This window comes from Pleuronectes platessa, chromosome 8 (assembly GCF_947347685.1).
Source record: "Pleuronectes platessa chromosome 8, fPlePla1.1, whole genome shotgun sequence".
Classification (NCBI taxonomy): Eukaryota; Metazoa; Chordata; class Actinopteri; order Pleuronectiformes; family Pleuronectidae; genus Pleuronectes; species Pleuronectes platessa.
In genome coordinates, this window is record NC_070633.1 from 12325146 (window position 1) to 12344091 (window position 18946).

Below are 18946 nucleotides of genomic sequence, written 5' to 3' on the forward strand. Positions count from 1 at the left end.
TATTACTTCTAACTTATATAAGAACCATAATGGGTCAGTTTCTAATGTCAGCTGAATGTATAGGTAATAAATAATAGAGTATAGATAATGGATGAAGGAATTTAGAAAATCTCCAACTGTGATATGCTAGTACGGCATTATCTCAAAGTTGAAGAAAGCTCTAGAGTGGACAAAGTTCAGTCCTGCAAACATAACATGAGTTAAATTTGGCTGTGATCCCTCAAACGTGTCTCACCACTACAGGCTCTCACCTGCAATTGGTCAAAATGTGTCCCAAAGTGGTTGCATTTTATGACATTAAGTCCTATGTGCCCAGAGCTTTAAGCTCCCTCCTGTTGTTGGAATAAAGAGTTTTGTCTGTTCCTACCTCACAAGTTCTACCTTCCTGCTGTGTGGACGCCTTTAAGCAAACAGACTAGGATTAACACCCAGTAGCGTAGACCTCACAGTGAAGTGGGCGACAGAAATTTCACAGAACTGCCAAATTCATTTTGGTGTGCCAACCTTAGTGATGCTGGAGGCATGCAACCCATTACGCTTTCACACGTTGGCTTTTATTTGCTACATGTAGGCCAGTGTTGCTCTGTGGAGGTAATCACATAATAAATACACTGAATTGCATAATACAATTTTCAGCATTAATGCAACACCATATTCATAAACTCGTTAAATGGAGACCCCTCCCTAGGAGCTGTGGGGTAGCTTTTGGAAAGATGACGTCACATGCCAACCGCAATGTATGGTGAAGGTTGCGCGTTTGTGTGTGTGGGATGCAGTGAGCCACTGGTTTCATGGGAGGAGCACTGCCAGGAGCAGTGGTGTACTCACTTTGACAAGGTGAAACAGGTGAAACAGGTGGAGTTGAGGAGCTAACAGGTCCAAAAATGCTTCGCAAACTACACTCGGTCGCAATGAGCTCACCTTGTTGACGTATTTATTAGTATGTTTTCCATACTACCAGCGATCAAATGAATAAAGAGTAGCGAAAACAGACGGATGACGTTTTCCATATGCATTCTCAAACAAAGTTACACGCCATAGCAAACATTTGGTCTTACCCTGAAACAATGTATTGTTCTGCAGCAAGAATACTGTGAGCCAGCTCCTCTTCTAACAGAGTCTAATGAGGCAGGAACAAATGGCCATCCACTCTTAACACTCTCCCTCTACGTGCACTTCTCTGAATATTGTCAATTATCCCCTATGTCTTGGCTGACATGACTCTGAATGTGGGTCACAGGCCACACAATCACCTGGTAATTACCAGAGAGTAAACAAGCCAAGCCAGGGGAGAAGTTTTAATGATTATCAGGCTGCTACAAAGGACCCTTCATCTCTAATGAGGGGTAAGTGTGTCATACTATGTTGCGCAAATGTTGGACCTGTCCATCAGGATAAATATAGCATCCCTGGATCCAATAATATGGGATTGGGGCAAATTTGGGGGATCAGTGTGATGAAATGGAAGTGTAACCCAGAAAGGCTCCATTTGCCTCAATGATGGTGTCCAAACTGACCTTACATAATGAGCCCTTTGCCCAGTGCTTGAAGCGGATGATTAATTGCTCACCGGTCTTTTCAGCAGCTATGACACCATGTGCCACCCACGTAGTGTGCGCTGGCCTCATGTCTCACCCTCATTAAATGGGGCCTTTGTGTCCCAGCTGCTCTCTTTTGTACGAGCATGCCCACCTATCAGAGGGGTCGACCCCTGTGTCTCTAGCCATGATGACATCACCTCTGCCCTCATCGGGGCTGTAGCGGCCAAGGTGAGGAGGGCTCTCATAGGCAGCTACGGCCCATCTCTTTTCCCCTTATCACTCAATCACTCCTTTGTGCTGCGAGGCCTGTGGGCTTATATGGACAGTAATGAGACGGAGCACTTTGTCATCCGCCAGCGCTGTAGAAATATAAACCATACAGAGAAAAACTCTATAATAGCACATTGTTTGAGGGGAGTTAAAATGAGGGTTTGAAATGTGGTGCTCTCACACTGGTTGGAATCAGAGCCCAGAGCTGGCCTGCTGCGCTGGGCCAGTAAAACCTCTCTTTTCACGAGTCAGGTGAGTTAACACACCAAAGAGTGCTGAACTGGGGAAGACAGAGAAATGCTTTGCAGCTCCCTTTCAAAAGAAATGGTATCTTTTTTATTTTTTTTTGTATCAACGCACACAGTGAAGCTTACATCTATCCACGAATGCCAGAAACCTCTGACTGACTGCGACTGTGTGTGTCCCACATATCGAGAACCGTTCATCTTATTTCCCTCACGCACTGTTAAGGGCCCAAGGAAGGGCAGTGGCGAATGTGGAAGCATTTGGAATCGAGATACATTGAATAATAAGAACATTTCAATAAACAGAGGATCAGCGCTCCGTGGCAGCGGCGGCTGGGACTCATTAACGTAAGTGACGTTGTGGATCACATCAACAGCGCGTTTAAAACAACGGGTGTTTATGACAAAAGGCGCATTCACCACAATGGCACAGAGTCAAATGTCACAGAATAAACAGGTGAACAGCTCTTTGGGAAGCGTTAGGGTTCCGTGGACTGAGTCCTGCAGTTACTTTTCACTTGCCACATGTCCACTACTGCAGGTCACTTTTACAGTAAGAAGGAAAGCTGCAACCAGCATCAACCCAGGTCACGCAAATAGGCATGTCTGACCAGGCACTGCACTAGTCCTCCTTACTGGCATGGAATTTGTCAGCACCAGGGACTCTCCTGGATCAGCCCAAAAATGCACTGTCACTCTGCTAAAACAAAAATGTTTTCCTTAAATCCTGTTCCCAAGTCAACACTCAGGAGATACAATCTCATCGCCTGACACCATCACATACGCAGAAATGCACACACATTAACTGAGACAAATTTAGTAACTGGGATATCATCTTCAAGTTCCTCGAAGACTTTTGGTATTCGATATTCTATGGCCTCTTCTTCATACAGCCCAACGCTGCTCTCTTTTCCTGCTCCCTGCTCCTCCATGGGGTTGTGTCAGTAATGTTTGCACTGCGAGACTTCGTACTCGGCTCTGATTTACTGCTCAGATTTTCTCTTTTGCAGATAGACCGTTACACATTATATTTTTGCTGCCAGATCCAAAACCAATCGGATCTTTTAATTCCAAATAGCAATACTGTTGTAAAAGATAAACTCCTGACAGGTTCGAGACGATGTGTCAACACACAGCTCCAGTTGCTTGTAGATATGTTCATAGCAAAATAACACAGTCTTGGCTCAAGGTAAAACCAAGCTCGACAGTTTTGTGTTCATCAGATTCAAGTTGATTAAACAGTCTTTTCTCTACGATAAATATGAAGCTAAAGCAGCCAGCTTCTAAAAAATGTAGGACTCAATTTCTTTCATTGATTGGGTAGAAATTGGAAATTTCGCTCCCTGCAGGAATGCTCACATGACTATACAGACTCTTGTCATGTTAACACTTAAAGAAATATGTATTGGATTACAGATAATAAATCGGCACAGACCACATATGTGGGATTTCAGTGACATATTAAAGGAAAGGGACCAGGGCTATATGGATAAAAAGAAAAATGGAATGTTGTCCACCACAGTCTCAATTTATAGCTGAATTACATCCACGTGCTTCAAATGAACTACTATAAGAAGTCTGTAAACTGAACATTAATTGCTGTTACAGAAGCCACCCTCCCAGCAGAGCAGCCCCCACCCCCCACACTCACACACACACACACTCACACCCCAGCCGGGCCTCCCTGTTATGGTTTAATGGGTCGATCACTTGCCAGGGCCCCAGGGGTCCCAACTCAGAACACATGTCTGCTTTCTGTATGTTTATAGTACAGCATTCAAAGTGAATGAATGTTATTGCTGTCAAAGCGTCCTTGTCTATTTTCTGGACAGTGTCACCAAAAGGAGACAATGCTGTTACACAACGCAGAGCTGAAATAGATTCTTAAATCCCGCTGAAACACTACAAATGATATATATTTAAACATAAAAGATATAACGCAGCAAACTGTAGCAGCCTAACTGCAGCAGCCATAACTGCAACAATCCTCCCACTTGAGCTACAACGTGTTTGGCATAGCAGGCAGTGACCGCTCTGCACCATGTTCAAACAATCAAATGACTGTAAACAGACACAGACAAGTGGTGAATGAGTGGAGGCAACATCCCTGTCACGTCTATACAAAACACACTATTCAAACACAACTGTTGAACAAGACTCTTTGAGAGTTTCCTTAATCGTACAAACAATGAGAAACGGAAAATGTGAACATCTGCAGTCATGGGATATGATCAAAAGGTCAAGAATAGCCCCTTAATGGAGGTTTAGATCAAAGTTTGGTCAAATTTAAATTATATTTCGTATGTATTCAAATATGCAATAATTGGCTGCTCCCTGCTCCTCCATCAAAAGCTTCTCTGGAAATTGTAAATTCATAGATTATTCTAACCTCATAAATGAAGGTTTGAATTTTGACTTTTATTCACTTGGTCAAACAATTTGACCGTCAGTCAAACCGCTGAATGTTCTTGTTGTATGTGCCAATTCTTGGTATTTTGTGTGGGGTTCAAGTGAAGTAGTTAATTCTCGCGGCACTTCAGAGTACCACTTTTCTTCACCTTTCGGGTAATTTACATCTCTCTTCTTGGTAAATGGGTTTAAAAGCACCATTAACCTGCTCCTAAAACCTAACAGGGGGTTTATAGTTTGGGATTGCAGCCACTCTTCCCCAGACCTCGGCTGAATATCAAATGTTGTAAACAAAAGTGAAATACACTGATTGTAGAGCAGGACTGGTCATTCTTGATCACGGAGACAGTTCTTTGACAAAAAGAAGACATTAAAGGGATGGTTCACCCAAAAACGAAAATGTACTCATTATCTGCCCATCACTTTGCCGATGGAGGGATGGTTGAAGTGTTTGAGTCCACAAAACGGACAAATCTGTCCCCGTTTACTTCAATTGTATTGGATGTGGCTGCAACACTGTTTACCCCTGACACTCCAAAAGTGTTTGTGGACTCAAACACTTTACCTTACCCTCCATCGGCATAGTGGTGAGTAGATAATGAGTACATTTTCATTTTTGGTCCCTTTATCTCAAGGTCGTCGTAATGGATATAGGTCTTCTTTGGTGGATGGAGATTGCTTTATTGTCATGTAAATAGACATGTTCGCCTGGATATGTTAATGAGGCTTCACTTGGAAGAAATGCGCTTAAAAGCTGCAGATAAATTTTAAGTAAAGCCTTTATCGTCAAAATAGTGAGTAACGAGTTGTATACCCAGTCTTCATCCATTTCTGGGTTTTAAATCACACAAACCTGTATACTACAAATGCTCAATGTATGATGAGTGTGTTCACATACTCAAAATAACCCCAGTATTTGAACACTTCTCAATTGTTGGTCTTGGTATGAAGGCTCCCTGCAGGTTTTTCCCATATGACTTTGAATGCAGCACCAGTCGACAGCAGTGACACACATACTATTACAAGCCTGCGGACCACTGCCGCACACTGATTGGGCCAAATCGAGGGTGTGTTCACAGCATGGGTAGTTCTAAACAGACATGAATTGAGCAGGAGATTCCAGTTTGTGGTATAGGTACAACTGGAAACACAGTGAGCACGGCTCCAGGCGCGTGCCACATCGTGCACGCAGCTAGACATGCCTCCCAGAGCACTTTGAGAATACTGCTGCATAGCAGTTTCCGCTCTGTGCTCGTGAGCCAATTTGTGGCCCACTGACTGGAAGAAGTTTTATATAAATGAGGAGAACAAGGTCTGTAGTGATGGCTTGTTAAATTTAGATCATACCAGACTAATATTGAATATAGATGTTGCATTAAAGTCATGAGATAGGCACAAAAGACAAAAGGTTGTTAAGATCATCATAAATTCATGGCAGAAGAAAAGTCCACCACATCCACCATGAGAATATAATGGGAATATTGGAATACCGAGGTTTTCTACGCTGCACCATCTCCTGGTCAAAATACCTCCCATTTCTCAGCTGTGGTGACTTCTCCAAAATTCATTCCACTGCCTGTAAACCTCAATTAAAACGATAGATACTGCAGTCTGAAGATAATAATTATCTATATTTAGCTGTAAGTGATTGTCATTTTGGTTAGAGCGTGATTCCAATTCCTGCTCTGGGCTAATTTCACTGATGGTCTAAATATAGCCTGGGTTTTAAAGTAAAGTTTTTTTTTCCAGAAGAAAGAGCCAGAGTTTCTTTCCTGAAAAAAAAAAAGGATTTTATGAAAAGATTTCAAAGTCACAGCTCTGTGAAATGCAGCCGGCCACAATCAGATGCCTGTTTGTCTGTCTCTTCCTCTGTCTGTCTTTCACACACACACACACAGAAACACACACACACACACACACATGCGCGTGCACACACAACCGCCAATCGTTTCCCCATGTTCGTTTATGGGGCGCCTGAGCAGTGGCGTAATGTATTTGTCTCGGGCTCCGGGTTTTCGCTGGGCCCTTTTACCCCCCCCCCCCCCCCCGCCTGATCACACGCAGACACCGGACCACCTCCTTGTTCCTCATTAATCTGCCACCCAACCTGAGCATTTTAACAGCAAACCGCCGGCGATAAGAAGGAAAGCTGCTGGTTGTGGTTCAGGGGCAGTTTTAGCTGTCATCTCTGTTCCACGCTGGGTTTCCTCCAGGTGCTCCCACAAATCCTCAGGCACGTAGGTTAAGTGAAGAGGTAAATACAAAATGCCTGTAGTTGTAGAATGTGCACGTATTTGTCCGTGTGTGTGTGTGTTAGGTCTACGACTGTCTGGAGGTTGAGACGCTTGTAATTCTGGGTTTATTGTGATGAGGTTGCTCTGTTGCTGTGGTTGCAATTAAGAAAATGAAGAAACAATTAGTATCAGTGGGCCCCCTAGAGGCTTGGGGAACAAGTGCAGTCGCCCAGCCTGCATCTTGAGAGTAATTTCCTGCCATCACCTCACCATCTCCTCTCCACCTGCAGCCCCTCTCCATGTTAAGACTGGCATGGGCGACGTGCAGCTCCTACAGAGACCTTAACCTGAGCGTGGCAATGGAATTAGGTCACTGGAAACATTTTGACTTTATGTTCCTCCATGCGAGCGCATGTCTGCTTGCAGTTATTTCACATGGCATCCTCAAGTTTTGCTCTCTGAAAAATATTCCTCCCAGCAGCGTCTCCAAATGTGCCGCCCTGCCAACGCTGGCCCTCTGGTCTTAGGGCACTCCCTGTAGTAGTGGTTAGCAGACCTCATTGTCACAGACTACACTGGGCATTGTGTAACCAACATCTTTATACTCACTCCCCCATAGAAGTTTGAATGCAATTCTATTCATAGGAAATCTCAATTGTAGCCCACTTATTATGGCACAAGAATATCAATTTAAACACAATGAAGCTCTTATCCTGCATGGTTTTTTGCATCATCTCTAGTAAAACACTCATTTTAGGATTACACTGTATACATTTCATTGACCGTTTCTATAACTTTTCACCTATTTTCTGTGAGAGAAAGGCGCGCAGACATCTTGGAAGCTGCAGTTAATTTAATTACTACCCTGCATTAATGACTTAGACCCACAAGCTAAGCCCAGTTTATGTAGAGTACTTGGACATCATATGCCTCAATTTTCTCCAGCCTGTTGGCAGCACCTGGTGTTTCTCGTTCCTCCCACTGCCCTCATACATTATTGCCTCGCAGCCCAAATAAGTGCTCCACTTTTTTATGGCAACAAACACACACACAGACACACACACACGCACACGCACAGACACACGCACACGCACACACACACATACACACACGCACGCACACGCACACACACACACACACACACGCACACACACACACACACACACACACACACACACACACACACACACACACACACACGCACACACACACAAACCCTTATCTGTTGATTTGTCATCTGCTGATTTGTCATTTGTGATTTTACATGCAAATCTGAAAATCTGACCTGTTGGAGAGAAATTATGATAAAGCTCAAGTGTGTCGTATTGGATATGAAATGATTTGCTTTTGCAGATATGAGTTGTGGACACATTGTAGGTGCTGTGACGGCTCACTCGTGAATATTTGCTTTCCAGCGTCAGTTTTATGGCAAAAAAGGGGACTTTCACAGGACACTCCCCTAAAACCTTGGACGTTGATGTCTGCGCCTCTGATTGGTCGTGGAGCCCCGACCGACAACACCTGCTTAACTCCTTCATCCAAATTGACACCCGGGGCTCTGAGAAATATAGGCAGCAGCATCCCTTCCATGCATTCAGTTCCCACAGCTGCCCCAAAACGCACCGACTCGCTGCTGCGCCGAGCTGATCCAAGGTGAACCCCTCACACTCACACGCAGACACACAAACACACACACACACACAGACACAAGCTGCCGGATCATTGCTGCTGGGGGAATCGAAGCGCACCGCCGGGAGACACGATGTTGGTGAAACTGGCCGTGGCTCTGCTGGTTCTGTCAGTGTTGGAGCAAGTGGTGGGATTGGATAATACTGATATACACGACAGTCTCCCGGAGAAGCCTGTGAGCCAGAAAGGACGACTCTCCCTGCAGAACACAGGTAAGAAAAAGAGGTGCCAGTGTGGGGAAATAAAGAATGTGTGTGATTTCTCGGTTTGGCGCAACTGCTCCACTCATCCTTCGTGCGGGGTTTGTCCGGACACGTGTTTCCCGTGGCTGCAGATTAAACCACGCAGGTGACGCAATCGGCTGCATAAATCAAACTGCTGTTTATTATGATTATTATGATTATTATTATAACTTAAATCCCGGCGCTCTGCTGCTGCACGATTGACCCTTTTTTTCGATTACGCAGAAAGACGAGATCCTGTAAATACTCTCAGACAGAAACCCAATATGTTAGTAAACTATTAATAGAAGGCACAAGGTAATAGGTAATGTATACGGCGGCGCATCTAGGTGTACGTGCGTGCGCGCTGGTGCTGCTTGCGTGTGTGCGCGCGTCATAGGTAACTGTTTTCTATCGAGGGGAATACTGCCATGTATACACTCATTTGATTGTATATTAATAAGAAGTACTAACACCATAAAACTTCCCATTCTCTGTTAGTTCACCTTTTGTACCATGTACCATGTACCGACTTAACACACCACGCGTAAGTGTCCGAATATTGGTGCGTAATGTTCTCTTGCTACCACGGTATCATTTTTGGGGTTAACAACTCCCGACAAATGGTCCCCCCCCCCCCCCCACACACACACACACAACAAACACACACACACATACACACACACACAGGGAGAGACCTGCTTACACCACTGTGTAATTCAATGCACGCTGCGGCCGAAGCTCGTACGATCCAAGCACATTCCCGTGATGCCAAAACAAGCTGCTGCTGTCAGCGGCTCACTTTTCCTGCAAGCGCACTAAAGTTCAACTCAGTGCCTGCCTACTACCACCCCCCAAAATAAATAAATAACAGAGGCTCTTTTGTTGTCAAGCGTTGATTTCTAATAAAAAAAAGTTTACTTTAAATGCTTTGTATTGGCTGCGCCCGAGATGCAAGAGGCGCCTTTCTTTTGCGCGCAGGCAGTGCGCAAAAGCAGAAGGCGCCACCGAAGACATAATTTCTCACGCTCCTTTATCAGCTCCAAGATAAACCATGCGTGTAATTGTGTTTGTACTCACCAGTGTCGGGGTTTTCATGGCCCGAGTGAATTGTTTTAACTCCATCCAGATACTCTGCAAGTTGACAAACGTAAAACACTCCAGATAATGTCACATTGAGCTGAGGGGTAGTTTGTGTGAAAGATTCCCTGCTGATGGTAAAACATCATGTCACAATGCATGCACTCTTAGGGTTAAAATAAAAGAGCATAACTTTCTTTCCTTCAATCCTCTGTTTTACTCCTGTCTTTAATGCCTATAGTGAGGAGAAACGGCTTTGAGGGTCAGCCAGTACTGTGTAGGAGCTGTTATTACTTGTACATCCATATATGTAAAGTTTTTTTTCTCCTGTATTGCTGTTGTTGTGCCCCCTCTTGGTGACAAGTGATGCAACCTCTAATCTTAATCTATCCATGGAGGCATTCATGAGAGACTTGTTGATGCACATTTGGTCAACACCCAAATAGAAATCACTGCGGTTCTGCTTCCTCCATAAGCAGTCAAGGCTGTATCTGCAATGCACCATCCCATCTCAATGCCATGAGCAGTGCAGACGGATGCTGGTGCAGAATGACACAGTAATATCTCTGTCACCAAGTGTTCCTCCGCAGGAAGACCCCCATGTGTGGGACAGACTTCCCTCCCCCACTGCCCCTGCCCTTCATCTCTCTGAGGCAAAGCGTATCTGAAACAGACTCTTGGCCATGGATATGGTTACACACCCCATCAGCTTTGTGATTGGTTCGGCACTCAGAGTGGAGTTGTGCCTTCGTGCCACATGGTTTTCATTGCCGGCACACCTGCAACAATCTGCCACTCTGTCTGCTGTGAACGGATGATAAGGTCCCTCCCGCTAACCTGTTCTCTTCTTTCCAGCTGAGATCCAGCACTGCCTGGTGAGTGCAGGGGATGTCGGCTGTGGTGTGTTTGAGTGCTTTGAGAATAACTCCTGCGAGATACGAGGGCTACAGGAAATCTGCATGACGTTCCTGCACAACGCTGGCAAATTTGACTCTCAGGTACTAAACCAGTCTCTCTGTGTGTCTGCAAAAAAAAAAAAATTGTATAACCTGAGGCAACATTCCTTTTTGCCTTCTCACTGGTTCGCTGCTTCACACTCTTCGTCCATGAACAGATTTGAACAGAACAGCATTTTTTTCATCACACCTTTACCTCACAACATGTCAGTATTTCAAGGAGTGTATAATCTCTTGGAAAGCTCACTTCACTCTCAGTGGTCTGACACATGTACAGTCAGAACCATGGGTCACGAGCCAGCTGGCTATATGCCCAGTTAGCTCCCTTTTCATACATAGCAGAGGCTGAAGCCCTGCCAAGCCTGACTGGGGTCTTAATGTGTCTATAGGGTCACTGAATAGGAACTTACATCTTTGGCAGAAAATACCAGGATATCTCAGCAGTGACACAGAGATTTGTATTGTCATTCATGCAGAGTTCTTCCCTGCATTCAAAGTGTGGATTCTATAGCTGCACAATCATAGAAAGTTCCCTCCAACATGGCCACACATACACTCCAACACTGCTGGAGCAGGTGCACGACACCTAACAAAGCTATAATGTAGAACTTAAGATTGAACAGCATCCGCAAGGGTCTTTGTCTTGAGCCTTCAATCAACAGGTGTGTGTCTGTGTGTGTGTCTGTGAGCAGGGGAAGTCCTTCATCAAGGATGCTCTGAAGTGTATGGCCCACGGTCTACGGCACAAGTTCAGCTGTATCAGCAGGAAGTGTGTGTCCATTAAGGAGATGGTGTTCCAGCTCCAGAGAGAATGCTACATCAAACACAACCTGTGCTCTGCCGCCAAGGAGAATGTGGCCGTCATGGTGGAGATGATCCACTTCCAAGATCTCTTCCCTAAAGGGTGAGTGGCCGGTTCGGAATTGGGCTGCATGGTGGACTAGATTTTCTCTCGAGCTTCATCTCGGTTTGTTTACCTCCCCTGAACTCGTCTCTTCTTCCATATATAGTAAGAGCACAACCCTATTTATTCCTGTTATTTGCCCGACCATGATGTATCGTGCTAGCAAACATTAAATCCCAGCCGTCATGTGAGTAATCTGCCTCTCTCTGCCCAGTCCATATGTGGAGCTGGTGAATATTCTCCTGAGCTGCGGCGAGGAGGTGAAGGAGGCACTGACACGGAGCGTCCGGCTACAGTGCGAGCAGAACTGGGGGGCTCTGTGCGACAGCCTGAGCCTGTGCTCCTCCCTCGCGCCGTCTCCCGCTACCTCCCCCGTGGAGCACCACCACCGCCGCCCTCTGCCCTCCCACCCAGAGCCAGAGCACCCTCGGCCCCCGAGGCAAGGCGACAAAGACAAAGCCGGCAAGGCGGGCTTCAACGCTCACCCGCGCAATCGCAGTCAGGGACCACGCCGCCAGAGTCCAGAAGCTGGAGTGATGGCTGACCAGCAAGACCCCGAGGCCACCGACATCCGGAGGTGAAAGTGCAGGGGGGCTGTCCCGACTTTGACCCCCTAGACCATTTAAAAATACAAACTTGCAGACTTATGCACCCCCCCCCCTGCCCCCCACACAAATGCACACACACTCTCTCTTTTTCACACATACACACACACACAGTCAAAGTCTCTCTCTCTCTCTCTCTCTCTCTCTCTCTCTCTCTCTCTCTCTCTCTCTCTCTCTCTCTCACTCACACACACATGCACACACACAAATTCCCAGACAGACTGAGCAAAGGGAAACAAGCCCCGACCTTCCCTGTCCTTATTCCGCTCTCTCCAGTCATTCCAGCAGTCCCACGTGTTAAACTTGCAGGGTAATTGTGGTGAAGCTTGTAATGTTATGCCAGACTGTAGGCAACAATTTGTTCTTTAATTTTAATTTCAACAATAATTGTTATTATCATGATGATTTCAACTGTTAGGTCTATTTTGGCTCTAATATAGCATTTTCTCAAATCCTACTGCCGGTAAGATTTGAATATATTTGTATTATTTATTTTATTCTTTATGCAATGTTGGAATATCAAAATGTACATAGAAATATACTTATCTATATTTATATAAACATGTATAAATATAGTTACAATATGCAATACTGATCTACTATAGATGACATAGTATATGGTGTGCTGTCTGTTGTCCTCTCCGCAGTATTGCACCCATCACACGTTGGTCTGTAGATATGTAACATACACCTTTTACTTGTTTCAAACTGGGAATTTGTATTATAATTATAGATACTTGATGATTAAATACAAATTGTACAGGTTTCAAAGTCCAGTTCTGGCACATATGAATTGTAGTGCATGATGGCCACGAAGCCAACAAACGTGTGCATTGTTAAAGTGAAAATCCACTCTAAAGAGGATGCAAGTGTAATACTATGAATATGGACAGTTATTTCACCCTTTGTACTTATTGATCATAAAGCTATTGAGTCAATGAGAGCCAGGACTGATCTCTGATGACTTCATGCATGGCTGTGTGGGCGGCAATGAATGGGAGTTTCTCTGTTTCAGTATTGCTGCAGAAAGTGCGAAACGTGTCCCATTCACTGTTGATGGAGTTTGAGAACTGGTGTCTCTGTGACGTTACAGACTAGTGTAGCTTCAGGACATCGTTGTTCCTGTTCACGAATAACAACTGAACTGTTCTCACGTTCTACATTCTCTTTGGTTTTCTGTTCAGCTATCAACCGCAGCAAAGAGAGGATGTCAGATCACATTTTAAATGTAGAAATCACACACATCAAGGTGCCTAAACTTGTTATTGTCCACAGTGACCGCTTCTCTGTGATTTAAGTGAATGGATGATAAGTGCTAAGTGAATGGAGCTGTATTTTACAATGATGTTGAGCCACAAAAGTCTTGGATATTGCACTTTGGATGATTGTCGGTGTGTGTTGGACTCCTGCAGGTTGAGAAATTAGACCAGGGAAGTTGTGCTTGAGTAATCCTGGTCTTTCTCATCAACTTACAGCACCGAGCCCTGTATCCCCCACATGCTCCTTAGGTTCAGATTGAGCCCCATTCTTTAAAAGAGCCATGCTTCCACTTTGTCGCCGTGGCCAGGAAAGAGGCTTGACAAAAACCCTCCGGATCTCCGGCTCTCCGGCTCCTCTAAATTAGCCCTTATTCCTCTCTGGTCCGTTACCTAGGTCAGGAGAGACATGAAGGCCTGTTATTCTACCCGTTCAAGCTGCCGGCAACGCAGTGAGGACCAAGGAACTGGGTTAAGTCCACAGGAGGAGGCTCTGGTGCTGTTATTCTAAATGTTATATTTACCAAGGCCACCAGAGAATTCCTCTGGGCCACAGCCAAGAGCCAGCAACAGCGAGGCAGAGAGGAGTGGAGCGAGAAGGACAGAGACAAACTTTTTTTATGCGAGAGGTGACACCATCTTAACTAAAACTTCCCTATTTAAGGCCAGTCGAGTGCTGTAGCTGTGGAGGTGTTGTTTGTGAGCACATGACACCACATCTTGGGGAGTGCTTGGTGCAAAAAATACAGTAAAAGAGATTTTGTGGCTCAGTTAAGGTGCCCCCCCCCCCACACACACACAAACGCACCCTGATGTAAGTACAGTAAGGTAATGTTTTTACCCCCAATCCTTTCAGCTCAGAGGATTTGAATCATCAGTGAGACTTTCAGGCTTTTTTATTTTTTTCTGTTGTGGAAGTTGGGATTCCTGTGACATCCCAGCACGAGACATAAGCTAATCCTATTGAGAATGTACTGTATGTGTGTAAAGTGACAATCTGTTTAGCTCTTTTGTCATTAGGTTTGATATGGCTTTTTTAAAATGATGTAGTAGCTTGAATGGCTGTTCTTCATGTGTTCAGAGGAAAATAAAACTAACTACGTTTCCTGTATTGTTAGAGCTCAGTCGCCACATCACGTGTTTCCCTCTGTCAAGCACAGGGACTCTGCTTTCACTGTTGAAAATACAGAACATGGTCTAGAAGTTTGTAACTCACCTGTAACACAACGGGCATATGATCCGATAAATATCTTTGGACTCATGAAATCAGCTGTATCTTGTTATCATTAAACTATTTTTGTCTGTATTTTGTACATCTTGTTTCTTTCAATGTACTTTTATCTAAATCCTGAAGGTATATAGAAAGTCTTATGGTACAGACAAAAGTTTCCGATGTGAAACATTCACGCAGAGAAGTGTCTCAGGTTCCCACAGGTTAACAGACACCCTATTCTCTCCACCTCCTTTCTGACAGTGAAATACAGGCCATGTTTAAAGTTTCAAGTACTGGAAATATCCTCCCTATTTAAAGGCCTAAACATTTACGTCAGAGCCTCTGGATCGTATGAAATGTATGGGGTGTTGTGTTGTTGGTGCTTCAAGTTATAGAGCCATGTTAAGTGGACTGATGCACATTTGTAGGCGCTGCACATGGCATTCTGTTAGGGAAGATGGAAAACTACTGAGAGATGCAACGGGGTGCGAGATAGCTGAATCTCGTCTGTCTTAATAAGCAAACACCCATGAAAACATAACCTCCGTGGCCGAGGTAATCATGACACACACACACACACACGCACACACACACACACACACACACACACACACACACACACACACGCACAACTCTACACGTTGCCCCACAAATCATCAGTGAGCAAATCATCTCAGCGTGTGTAGTGATGCTAAGTGACCACTAGATGGAGACATCTCATTGGTTTATAAAAGAGATGATTTCAACTCCAGTCTAAGGTTCAATTACTTCATTGAAGCTGAAAGTATTAGGTCAAATCAAGTTTATTGATATAAGATATTTTCAAGCAATTACTACAGTTGTGTCATTAAGACACTGTGAAATGCAAGAAAATAATAAAATGAAAGATGAGGATAACATTTTATAAAATGAATAAAATTAAATGATATGCTATGATACGAATAAAACCAACTTAAAGACACTGAAAACCCAGGAGAAAATTAGAGTAAAAGAGAGATAGTTTCAGTTACCAAATGAAGCTTCACAATTAAGAGTTAGGTACAGCATCAGTTGTCTCATATTCTCATTTGAGACGACAATCTAATGTGTATTAACTTCCTATTGTATGGATCGCTACTCATTGATTACGGCAATCATGCAAGAACACTTCATCTCTGAACAAGGTGATAGGGAATTAGAATTCATTCAGTTGAGCGGATACTTCCACCAAGACCAAATAGTCTCCTTCAATTCAATCAAGCTGCACAAAATTACATACAATCATAGATATCAGTCCCCTTAATGTTCCTGATTTGTTTCATCACGATCCATGGATTACTTCCTGGTAAATCATTAACAATGTGAATAATAAAATATCCTATCTGCACAAAAATCTGATGAGATCTTCCTTAAGCCATTGGGCAAGTTTCCTGATAAGCCATCCAGTAGTTTATGTTCAATCTAACTCACTGACAAAGAAATTAAACAATATACAGGCTTATAAAGGGGCATGTGGTTGTGGGGGGAGTAAAATACCCTCATGGTGTGATCAGGGTTATCTCAGTTTGGGTTTGAGACTCGAGCCTGTGCTGCAAACTGGGTGTGTGCTGTCAAGAAAGGCGCTGTCACATTGCATAATGGGAGTTCATTCAAAGTGCATTAGGATGTCTCGTACTTTGCTTCTTCAGTTTTGAAGGTTTTGTGTCTTTTGGGACCGCCTTATATTGACCTCCGCCAAAGACATTATGTTTTCACTGCTGTCTGTTTGTTAGATGGATTATGCAAAAACAACTCAACCGATTTCATTTAAACCTTGTGGATGGATTTGGGCCATGGAAGAACTCATTACAGTTTTGGCTGGATCCAAAATTGATTTGAATTAGTTTACTATGCTAGTTTTTTTCTCCTTTTTTCACTAATATCCCATGGAATAATTCATGTTCTGAATAAAAAAATAAATGAGGGATATTTAGTGGACTGACAGCTTGATTTAATTCAATAGAACTGTTAGGCCTTGGGCGGAGGTATCATTCTAGTTACTAAAATGCGTTCTGAATTGCTGGAGGGTCATTTGATTCCCTTAATAATGTGTAGAGACTTGCTTGTTTAGACAGATGAGACCCATTTAAATTACTGTAATAAATCAGCCTTTGCAGTGTAGAGTGACCAATTATTTCCAAATGAATATATTGGTTATATTTTCTCTGTGCACAGTTAAAAAGGGCAGTGTGAACACTGTGACCTCCACACTGTTGGTGTCACGCTACAGTCAGGAGCAAGGCCACAGAGCCTGGGGTGGTGCATTCTCTGAGACGACATAGTGTTGGGGGAAATTATGCTGCGTCACACTCATCCTGAACATGGAGTCTGAGAATGGCTGACCTCCTGGGCAAACAATAGGGCCACTGGCCGAACCAGAAATCTCCCAGCTTGTGCGGTTGGTATGGCAACGCTGCAGCTCTATCAATACCGAGGCAGCAGAGCTCACATCTGAGAGGAAGCTGAGCAGCACAGAGACACTATGCTTGCGAGCAGAGAAACCTGAGACTGTCGGCCCTGGGTGCTTTGTGAACGTGTCCTGTGCTCCAGTGTGAACTAATGAATTAATGACTGGGTGCCTGAGTTCCATTGCTGAATCATTTAAGCAGGGGTTGACGGGTGCACCCCACTTCTGTCTCCTGTTGGTCTCAGAGTGATGGATGAGGCTTAAGTTGGTAGATGAAGTATTTAATTCACACCGCCCTGAATAAAAATGAAATAAAAATTAGTGGAACCTCTGCAGCACAGCTCAGTTTCACTGGGGAATACAGAGCATGTTGCACTCAGGGAGGAAAATGCTGACACAACTCACTGTGCTTGAATGAGTGCCAGCCTCAAAAGGCCTGTAGTAGACAGAAGCATACAGGAGACGGGGGTTCAAACATGCCCGTGCCAAAGTTGCCTCACTCAGATGATGAATACTGACTTGACAATTCAAACCAGTAACACCTGGACCAGCAGTGTTCTACTTTCTCTAAAAAGAAACCAGAAGCTCAAGCCAAACAGTGCTGTGCTGTTAAACCACCCCAACAGGCCCTGCAGCACATGGGAGCGGGTGGGGTTATGTATGTGCAGCTACTACAGAATACAAACAAAGGTTGGGTCTGCCTTGGGGAAGTAGAACTGTATAACAAGACCAACTCAACAAGCAGGCCATGACTTATACTTTAAAAAGAGTGAGGGAGAAAGTCACTAAATGAACTTGTATTCTCAGATACTTTTGCTTTTTGTAGTATATTCTTAAACCAGTAAAGATAAGTTAATTTGAGAGTTGGACTCTACTTCCTTATAGAACCAAACAAAACCATTAAAGAATGTATTATATTTTAGTTTACCTTTTCTGAGACGAAATGACCTAATGGTCACATCAGCCTTGCAGAACTGCACAGGAATCTGTTACCTCTGACAGGGAGGTTATTTTCACCCCTGTCCTATTGTTGCAGGTTGGTTTGTTTGTTTGTAAATGGATTTAAATTAGGTTTTATAAGGGGACTGTTAAGCCTCAGCAGAGGTATTTGTTCTGAGTGACATTCTAGTTGTTGGAGTATTGATATCAACACAGAACTAGTCAGATTACCTAATAAATAACGCCCTTATATAGTGACCACAAACAGAGGGATTGTTGCTAGCATCGTTTATATATTACTTTTGCTTCAGCTGCATTAGCACAAGTAATCTTACTCCCACTTGTGTAAATGTATACTGCCGGCCTGGCAGGAGTACTTCATCTGAACAGGATACTCTTTCCCCTCTTGCTGAATGATCATTACAGTTTTAATGAGTCAGCTTCAGTTAAGAGAAATGCACACCTACGTGAGGCTCTGGCCTGCAACTAGCCATCTGATGAGGGAGACCACATTACCATTTGAATATTACTATCTGTAGTCTATTCAATGAAGATGTGATATGATGGTGTGATTATTGCACAGCACAGATCTGACTAAAGTGAAATTATAGCAGCAGCTTATTTTAATGAGATTGCTATGAGGTATTGTTTTTGAAGGTGTGTGTTGCATCTATCTATCTATCTATCTATCTATCTATCTATCTATCTATCTGTCTATCTGTCTGTCTGTCTGTCTGTCTATCTTCTTTCCATTAATTTGACAACACATGCGATGCAAAAATGTGGTTATTATTTCATAATGCTGGCAACTTATTGTGGTGACAGCAGTGGATAAGGCTCAACATGCAGGCTTGTGATTGGCTCCCAAACTCACAACCAGTCAAATATAAAAATGCGTTGAAAATAGAGCCTACAACCGCGGAAATGTAGTTCCTGACTGTAGGTCAACGCCGTAGGTC

At 43.9% G+C, this 18946-nt stretch overlaps 1 protein-coding gene across 1 annotated transcript; it reads left to right on the forward strand.

Annotated features, from left to right (window-relative positions):
* Positions 1–8172: 8172 nt before the first annotated feature.
* stc2a (stanniocalcin 2a) lies at positions 8173–14716 on the forward strand. Its single transcript, XM_053428870.1, has 4 exons — positions 8173–8600; positions 10545–10687; positions 11338–11549; positions 11764–14716. The coding sequence occupies exons 1-4, from the start codon at positions 8462–8464 to the stop codon at positions 12128–12130; spliced, it is 861 nt and encodes a 286-aa protein (XP_053284845.1). The 5' UTR covers positions 8173–8461; the 3' UTR covers positions 12131–14716.
* Positions 14717–18946: the final 4230 nt, after the last annotated feature.

Bases quoted from the DNA above. Each gene is read 5' to 3' on its own strand.
- stc2a (XM_053428870.1), top strand. From the start codon at position 8,462: ATGTTGGTGAAACTGGCCGTGGCTCTGCTGGTTCTGTCAGTGTTGGAG. The intron at 8,601-10,544 runs GTAAGAAAAAGA...TCTTCTTTCCAG, and splicing joins ACTCTCCCTGCAGAACACAG to CTGAGATCCAGCACTGCCTG. The intron at 11,550-11,763 runs GTGAGTGGCCGG...CTCTCTGCCCAG, and splicing joins CAAGATCTCTTCCCTAAAGG to TCCATATGTGGAGCTGGTGA.